Below are 9,990 nucleotides of genomic sequence, written 5' to 3'. Positions count from 1 at the left end.
ACATCTTTTTTTTTTTTTTTTTTTTTTTTTAGAATTTAGCAGTAGAAAATTACTAGTCATCCAGTTTTTTATATCAACTATGCATTCTGTTAGTTTTGCGAATTGGTATGTTTTGTCATGCCGCAAAGAAATATAGAGCTGAGTATCATCAGCATAACAGTGAAAGCTGTTGATATCCCCCAAGGGTAGCATGTGAAGTATCTGTGCAATCAAGTCAACGATATCGCTGGAAATGAAGTGTCCCCGACTAAGCAAGCCAAGAGGTGACAGCAGCAAGGAACCTGAACTCCATCGGTGACAGAATGAAATGAAAAAAACTTTGGGAGAAACCAGGCTCAGTAGGGGGGCCAGTTCTCCTCTGGCCAGTCGAACCAGCAGTTAAATTCCAGGCTGCAGCAAAGACACATTGTGCATAGGACTCAATTGGTATGTCAAGCTGCTTTTAGCTTAAAATATTCCAAGCGTTACTCGTACATTTTTACTAGTAACTATTCAATAAGAGAGCTCTACAGTAAAATTTGTACTAGTAACAATGCCAATTAGAGAGCTCTCTAAATACATTTTTTACTAGTAATAATTCCAATTAGAGAGAAGGAGAGAAGGTCAGGAGAGAAGGCCTTGCTGGCCATGATGGCCCACCACTGGAATTCGCACATCTCTTTAACAGTAGCGGCTCGTGGGTTTTAAAATAGAGGAGGCACACTTTTTGTTTGACCAATTGTATTGGTCTGGGGGGTCCCTGCCGATTATTATTATTATTAGTATTTGCTTAACCACTTCAAAATGGCTTTTTGGTTGTTTTTAGTCAGAACACGTAAACAAAACAACACAACACAGATAAAGCAAGATAATATAACTTCACTTACCTGGTCTGTCACTTGAAGCAAACATCCATCCTTTCTTAAAAGTCTGTGTTAAAAGAGAGCTGCCTGTTGTGCTATTTAATTAAGCCGACTGCTGTAGCCTATATCCAGCTTAGGCATGTTCTCCCTTTATTTTTAATTTGTATATATACCGTTTGAATGACAGCTTGGTAAACTTATCATAAGTACTTGGTACATTATCCCCGCAGTGTATAAATTAATAGCATGTAATTTATGTGCCTATGATGATTGGTTGGTATACCAGAAGGGAGGTTAGCCTCCTCTGCGAGGTTTCTTTTCTCAACACTCCTCAGCACTGAAAGTCAACACTCGATACTGATTGGCTATTTTTTTTTTTTTTTTTTTTACCAACGGAGGCGGGCTGCTTTAAGGTGATTAAAGCGTGCAACAGGAGGTGGTCCAGATGAAGGCCAAAGGTATGACTTTGTCAGTCATTGCAAGAGAAGTTGGTCGTTCCAAATCTGTGATTTCATATATTGCAGCTTTACAATGACACTAATTCAAGTCGCCCCAAAGGGCTGATTGTTCATGTTAGACAAGTGCACAAGAGGACAGAATAATGCAGGTTCAACACTGCAGCTGGATCAGCAATGAACAGGGTATGGATATGTCTCAGCACGTTTAAGAGAAGTCGGACTGAAAGCGCGTTCTGCAGTGACCCAGCACTCATTAGCAGAAATAATCAAAAGGCTAGGTTCACATTTGCTGAGGAGCATGTTGTGTGGAGAGAGGAGGACTGATCCACAGTTCACTTTAGTGAGGAGAGCAAGATTCATTTATTTGGATCTGATAGGAAACATTTTGTTCGGCATCAAAACTGGGGAAAGACTGAAGCCCATGAAATATGGAGGAGAAAGGGTCTTTGTTGGGGGATGTTTCTGCAGCAGGAGTTGGGCCTCTTATACAGGGTACTTAGGTCACACTGCAAAACGGATAAAGCAGTTCCTTGAAGTCAAGAATATTGAAATAATGAAATGGCCAGCTCAGAGTCCTGATCTAAACCCAACTGAAAATCTCTGGAAAATTCTTTGGTGACAAAGTTATGGCTAAGAAACTCATTAGAGTTACCGAACTATGGAAGAGACTGGAAGAAAAGTGGACCTAGATCACACCAGCACAATGTAAGAAACTAGTGATGTCCAGTGGCTGCAGATGTGCTGAAGTCGTTCAAAGCGAGGGCCTCTACATTTCCTAATCATTTCTGACAGCTATAACCCTCTAAAGTTTTAGTTGTAATCATCTTTCGTGCTACAGTGGTTACTGTTCTCTAATTTTGATCACTGTGTTTTCACAAAATAAAGGTTTTTGTTAAAAATGCCTTGGTTATATTGTCAAACATGTTATTGGATCAGTGGTAGCTATACCTACAGCTAATATTCCTTCAAATTTTAAGCAATGAATATTAACAATATTTCAGAAAAAAACAACAACAACAAAAGAGTATTTATAGATTGTATATATTTATCAACTAGATGGTCATTGGCACAAATCCTCAGCAAAGACCACAGGAACCAGACAAGACCTGGCCCTTGTTTCTGCCAAGGTTTTTTTCTCTCAATTTCTGTCACTGATGGAGTTTGGGTGCCTTTTGGCTTGCTTATTTGGGGACTTAATATTACTTAACATTTGGTAATATTATTGACTTGACTGCACAGAGACCATTAAATGAAAACTAAAATTAGCTGGATGACGACATCACTGTTTTCTACACAGCTGCTTTATAGATGAATTGAAATCAGTCCATAATTGATGAACTTGACACAGTTATTAAACTGAACTGACTCAAAAATGCACTGACTTTAATTGAAAAACTGACCGTTTACTATTATCCTCTTTTTAGAGCTCCTTTACAGCAAAAATTTAATTTTGTTTGCAACATTGAAACATTATTTTCCTGTTTAACACTGTAAAGCTGCGTTGACACGATCTGCATTGAATAAAGCGCTATATAAACAAAGGAGACTATTTATTTATTTAATTATTAAATTGAGCACCGTGTTCATAATAGTACTTGACAGCAGAGGGCGCCACATACCAACGTATTATACCAAGCGTCCTGTTGTGGGGTCTTTAAAATCCGAAGCACCTTCAGTAGCCCGATTATAGCCTCCTGGTAATTCTATTCACAGATCACAATACCAAACTAAAACTTTTTAATATTAAATTAGTTTCGCTGATGTTAGAAGTGAAAAACATCTGTATTTTTTCCCTAAATGATCATGGCTTGTAAAATAAATATCATGATCATGGTTTTATAAATCCTATCATTTATTTAAATTTTTCATAAATCAGTCTGAATGTATAACCTAGAAATCACCAAAGTCTTGCATTTTATTTTATCCTTTGCATTATTTACCTTTATAATTATTAGGCATAAACCCAGAAGTTATTTCCTATTACTGACTTAATTTTATTTCAGTTACTTCATTTATTTAAAACAAATTTCACTCGTGCTGTATCTAGTGCATTGGTTTTTAACTTTTTGTCTAAAAGGACACACATTTTCTATGACAGTAATGGATTGTTTTATATTCTTATGATATAACCTAATAATTTAATTCATTGTGCAACATCCTTGGATGTTTGCGGAGGCCCCCTAGTGGATCCCGGGCCCCTGGTTGAGAGACACTGCTCTGGATAACTTGCATTTTGTGACATGCTGAGGTGGTAGTTGATGATGGTTACATTTCTTGATTGTTTTGTTGCAACAACATACTCCATAGCCTACATGTCTTTTTTTCTTATAAACTTATTGATTTCTATGAACATGGTTTCTATAATCAATGCTGTCACTAGTTTTTTTTTTATATGCTTTGTCACAGTCATACAAATTCTAGAAACACTTTCTAGTCAGCACACAAAATATAAGATAAAAAATAAACAAATAAATGAAATAAAAACAAACAAACAAACAAACAAACAAACGGGTATAAGAAGATATCTAATTTCACATTAAGAGAGTGCTCAGTGCTTTACACAATGTTATTTCTATTTAAAACAACAAAAGGGTGATTTCTTTTAACCTAATTTGATTATCTTTGTCCTATTTAAACAGAATAAGACAGAAATAAACAGGAACGGTCTGATTTTGTTGTATCGGTGTTTACTAAAATGAAAATTCATCCTTTTTTCAAAAAAGTAAGCCGTCACAATGACGTCAAATCCCCGCCCACCAGCTTATGCTTCCGCGAGAAAATAGTTCCACATTTATCGAATTCAAAAATAGATGTAACATGTCCTCTAAGTCACTAAAGACTAATTATAGTTTCAAAGACGTCGTTGTGTTTTTAGTTCTTATGTGTGAGCCTGGCGGTGACATTTAATACGCAAACAACGGTGTTTTCGTTTGGCGGGAAACGTTAGTGGCGCAGTCATAAAGTCAGTGGGCGCTGCTTCAGCTCGCGGGAGCTACAGAACTTATTCATCCTGCCACTGACACCCAGGCTATCAGTCTGTCCAGCACCTGAGGGGTGCTCGAGTGCGTAGCGTCGATTACGGTTTCCATCACTTTCTATTTGGCCAGGACTCTGATTCCACTTATGCTGCAAAAGACCGGAGTAAACTATTGGATCTTACGTTTTGTTCCTTATTTTTTGCTCTCTTTTCATTGCATTGCGTCTCGAACAAAATCATTCTGAAACTGCATTTGTTAAATACACGGTAAGGATCCGACATTTGATGCTGCATGCATCTTTTAGCCTTAATATGAATGCAAATATCTTTGTTGTTAAATGGGAGTTTGCATGTTGCACGTTCAAAGAATACTATAGAAGCAGGGCTGTTTTTTAATGTTTTGATAGCAACCCCGCTTTGAGGTTTAATCGCTCCGTTTTTACACATACTGTCATATAACTTAGTTCCTTTATTTAGCTATTTTATCCACCCCATGCATGTTATGCATAGTCTAAATATGTGCATTTTAGGTAAAGCGTTGTGATGTTTAGTTAGACGTTGCATATGCACGATAATAATTCCGATGTGTATTTTTTCACAAGTGTCACAATGCCGGTGAGTGCGAGTTTGGCATATAAAAACTACGATTACGACTACGACTCCATCCAGCCCTACTTCTACTTCGACAACGACGATGAAGATTTCTATCACCATCAGCAAGGACAGACTCAACCTCCAGCTCCCAGCGAGGACATTTGGAAAAAATTCGAGCTGCTGCCCACACCGCCCCTCTCTCCGAGCCGGAGACAGTCGCTCTCCACTGCCGAGCAGCTGGAGATGGTCAGCGAGTTTCTGGGAGACGACGTGGTCAATCAGAGCTTCATTTGCGACGCGGACTATTCCCAGTCCTTCATCAAGTCCATCATCATCCAGGACTGCATGTGGAGCGGCTTTTCCGCTGCTGCCAAGTTGGAGAAAGTGGTTTCTGAGAGATTAGCGTCCCTGCACGCTGCTAGGAAGGAACTGATGTCTGACAGCAGCTCAAATCGACTCAATGCAAGTTATTTGCAGGATGTGAGCACCTCTGCATCAGAATGCATCGACCCTTCTGTGGTCTTCCCGTATCCCCTCCCGGAGTCTGCAAATCTAGCAAGGTTGCTCCATCCGAACCCATGCCTGTCCTGGACACTCCACCTAACAGCTCCAGCAGCAGTGGCAGTGATTCTGGTATGTTATGCATTATCTTGTTATTTATGACACGCATAATCTTGATTTATCTGGTTACTACATGTGCAAGTTCTTGCTTTATTTAAGTGACCTTTACTTGTCATCGGTGAGGGGGTGTGCCAGTCACGGGACTTTATCCTCATACACTTGATGCAATGATTGGTGCAAGTGGTAGTTGTATAAGATCCCTCCACCTCCCCTCTGCTAGACCCAAGTCAGATCTGTAGGAAAAACTGCAGTGTTCAAATATCAGCCGATAAGGAAAGTAGGCGGGGACTGGAATGCAGAGACCCCCCCCCCACCCCACCCTTTGTTGAAAGCCAATTGTCAAATTCCATTAAATTCCCACTGCGCTGTTGTATGAGGTTTTAAATGACCTGATGTTCTAAGTTAATTATTTTTCTGGTTTTAATTCAATTGCAGAAGAAGAAGAGGAGGAGGAAGAAGAGGAGGAGGAGGAAGAGGAAGAGGAAGAAATTGATGTGGTGACTGTGGAAAAGCGACAGAAAAAGAACGAGACGGCAGTGTCAGATTCAAGGTACCCCAGTCCCCTCGTGTTGAAGCGCTGTCACGTCTCCACCCACCAGCACAACTACGCTGCCCACCCCTCCACACGGCATGACCAACCGGCTGTCAAGAGGCTACGACTGGAGGCAAGCAGCAACAACAGCAGCAGGCATGTGAAACAATGACGAGTCCCCGGACATCGGATTCTGAGGACAATGACAAACGCAGGACTCACAATGTGCTGGAGCGCCAACGCAGAAATGAACTCAAACTCAGCTTTTTCGCATTACGGGATGAGATCCCTGATGTTGCAAATAATGAGAAAGCCGCTAAAGTGGTTATCCTAAAAAAGGCGACAGAGTGCATCCACAGCATGCAGTTGGATGAGCAAAGGCTGCTGTCCATCAAAGAACAGCTGAGGCGAAAGAGCGAACAGTTTAAACACAGGCTGCAGCTGCTGCGAAGTTCACATTAATGGATCTGTGACACAAGAGTCAAAGTGAAAAACTTTTTAAGAAACCCCCTCCCCCTGCTTTTTTATGCAAGTTAAAGACTGATGCTGTATATAGTTGATGTTGCATGTCCAATGCATTTTTTTTTCCCTTTTGAATACTGCCAGTTTTTTTCATGTTTGAAACTGCCACAGTTTAAAATTTAAGGTGGTTAAAATAATTTGTATTTAAGTCATTTATTTTTATTAATAAAATTAGAAAAAATAGGGCTGCACAACCCTGAAGTAAAAATTTTTTTGTATGTTTTTGTATATAATGAATTAATATTTCCTAAGAAAGGTATTTTTGGATCTGTATCAGCTACATGTTCTCATAAACCATATTCTGTTTCATATGGTTTTCTTCATGTTTTCACTTAATCATCAATGAAATTCTTTCTGACCTTGACTCTGGTCTCTTTTGGTTTCTTTGCACTGAGCTCCTCACACATATAGATTAGACACTTTAGAAAGAATTTTGGGGAATATTCAGAGAAATCTGATATTTGCTTGTTAGTCCAGCAAGCATGATACTGTTACTTTTTCAGTGACAAACTGGTACTTATTTCAGGGATTTTCCCAGTTAATTTCAGTTTAAGTTTTCACCTGTTTGTTTTTTCACTTTCTCTCATGATATCAGTATAGAAAAGCTTACAAAAGACAAAAAGGCTCAACTGCATCCCCGCCCATCTAGATGAAAGTTGAACTCCTTCATATTTGGCATTGAAATAATAACCAACAGTGGCTTATTAAAGTTACTGTGAGGACCGCTGCTGGAAAACCCAACAAAGGGGATTTTGACAGCAAGAGAATCCACTTTAAGGTGATTCACCAAAGATTTTACAAGCGATGACTCACAGTTCTCAATCTAGTCTAGATGCAGGGCTCATGTTGCTCATAGAGCATCTGTTGTGTTTACCTAGCTGCAAATCACTCAGAAATCAGTGCAGCATCAGGTATATATATATATATATATATATATATATATATATATATATATATATGTATGTATGTATCATAAGCGATATCACATGAGCAGCGAGAGCAACGTGTCTGTCTGCTGTATTTGTCCTGAATATCAAGAGTTTAAATGTGATTTTTTACAACAGTTTAGTAAATAAGATGTTAATATTGTGTTATATTGTTAACATAGTATTGTCTGTTTTTGCTCAATTTTGTCAACGAAAATATTAGCTATAAAGCCTGTTTTGAATCTACGAGCAGCACGGTGGGCGGTGTTTACCTTGCATCCCAGTGTTCATACTATATATACTAAATAGTATGTGAATGGACCTTTTTTCACATTTTCTTGTTTCTCAGCAGAGGAAGTCGTCATAGTTGGGTTAACTTGAAGAGGTGAATGGGAGAGTACCACAAATATATTTTTTTGCATTCCCATTTGCTCAAAAAGCAATAGAAAAACGCCACAATAGTGTTTTCCTGACTTTCAATAAAAGGGAAAAAACTGAGAGAGACTGATAAAAGCAGTCAGAAGAGAGAACAATGTCAAATTTATCGTCCCTCCCATAGACGCTGCATGCATTAGAAACACCCGCGCATTAGCGTAAACTAGTTTTTTTGTCATTTGATGCAAAGGTAATATAATACAAAGAATAGTGTTATAAATGTACATACAATTTATAAAAATAATACAAATATGAAAAACTTCAGGGGATTTATGTTGCTGATGACCGTTAAACGCGTCATAGTCTTGTGAAAAGGGTCCATTAGTGTGTCCCAAAGCATAGTATGTTGAAAAAAGTATGCCAAAAGACCCCGGATGGTCTACTATTTCAGGTCGATTTTTGAAGAGTGGATCCGTGCACACTCTAATGGCTAATATTACCCACAGTCCATTGCGCTTTGTCAAATGATTCGAAAAAAAGAAATGTGAATAAAAAGCATAACATGGTGGATGCGCGCGACCGACGTTAAGCAGAGAGATTTAGATAAAGGGGTTTGAGTTACTAATAATCAACATTTAACCTGGTAAAAAATATTTATTTAATGTTATCTGTGTTATATTTCATCTGCAACAGCAATTAACTTTTATGAACATCTGTTTGTTCGTTAACTTTTAAATGCATCATTATGCAGAAAATATTAGCAGAGTTCTCTGCGTGAAGACCCATGGCTCGCAGATCAACGTGCTACTTCTTTTCTCTCCGATATGGTATGTGAAATTAAATGTGGATGATGTTAACTGACAAGATGATTGACAGGCCAGTTTACAGTGACAGGTTGCTGTAACTATGCGACAGAACGTCCGTTAAAGACGAAACTGTATGACGTTATAGTATGTCCCAAAGCTTGCAAGCTTGCCTAACATACACTCAAAAGTGTGTACTTTTTCTTCACCAAAAAAAATACATACTTTAAGGGCGTAGTAAAAGTAGGCACATTGGAACGCAGCAGTAGTTTCTGAATGAATTTGCGTTTTGAACAAATCTTCTGAACCAATGATTCAATGTCACATTCATTTGAGAGAGCCATTTACTTAATTCCTGAATGAATCAGCCGTTTGAACGAATCGAATGAATGAACGACTCTTATGGTGTGTTCACACCAAACGTGAGGCGAATATGCCCATAGTGTCCTTCGCTGTAGATTACTTGTGGGATGTTTTTAGCATCACTTGCTCTATGTTTTTATTCGCGCGAGTGAATCAAAAAACATCCCGGGAGTATAACCATGGTGAGGATAAATATGATCGCTGCATTGTACCTGTTGGGGAAAGTCCCACAAAACGCCGGAAAGCCAAACGCAGACATGTCTGGTTTCACAGCACCATACAGAGGCACACACAACTCTAACAATGGTTAGAGTGTCGGACTTGTAACCCAAAGGTTGTGGGTTCGAGTCTCAGGTCCAGCAGAAATTGTTAGAAATCGGTGGAGTGAATGAGCAGCACTTTCTTTCACCCTCTATACCACTACTGAGTTGAGACCCTTGAGCAGGTCTGCCCACTGCTTTGGGTGTGTTCATAATGTGTGTGTGTGTTCACTACTCACTGCTGTGTGTGCGCACTTTGATGAGTTAAATGCAGAGCACAAATTCCAAGTATGGGTCCCCACACATCACTTGATTCAATGTCACACATCATTGCATGAACAGAGATGTAAGTATCATCTTGTAGGCTAAACATTTATGTGTAATCTTGAATGCCTACTTGATACTTTCTCATTTAGCACAATAATACCTTTAAATTATCTTTTGTGGGTATTTTCACAGCCAAATTTAATTTATGATTAATTCGATTGGTTAATCGACACATGTAATAAATTACTATATATATATATATATATATATATATATATATATATATATATATATATATATACACAAATAAATAAAAAATAGATCGACTTTAGATCGAAAGTTAGATTGTCAGTTATTGTATTTAACATTTTGTAAACTTTAGCCTAAATCACGAACAGAAATCGGATTCTGGTATTATTTTACATTACCCTGCGTTGTAACTGATGCTTT

The 9,990-nt window shown here is 38.5% G+C and overlaps 1 protein-coding gene across 1 annotated transcript; it reads left to right on the top strand.

Moving 5' to 3' along the window:
• The first annotated feature begins 4,107 nt into the window (after positions 1-4,107).
• On the top strand, positions 4,108-6,910 carry LOC109074831 (transcriptional regulator Myc-1). The gene is given in 5 exon segments (XM_042714165.1): positions 4,108-4,544; positions 4,880-5,415; positions 5,418-5,504; positions 5,928-6,191; positions 6,194-6,910. Coding segments are annotated over 4 exon segments (1,173 nt in total). The 5' UTR covers positions 4,108-4,544; positions 4,880-4,886; the 3' UTR covers positions 6,487-6,910.
• Positions 6,911-9,990: the final 3,080 nt, after the last annotated feature.

Source organism: Cyprinus carpio, chromosome A24, assembly GCF_018340385.1.
Source record: "Cyprinus carpio isolate SPL01 chromosome A24, ASM1834038v1, whole genome shotgun sequence".
NCBI lineage: Eukaryota > Metazoa > Chordata > Actinopteri > Cypriniformes > Cyprinidae > Cyprinus > Cyprinus carpio.
The sequence above is the reverse complement of the archived record's forward strand: the minus strand, read 5'-3'. Positions and strand labels throughout refer to the sequence as shown.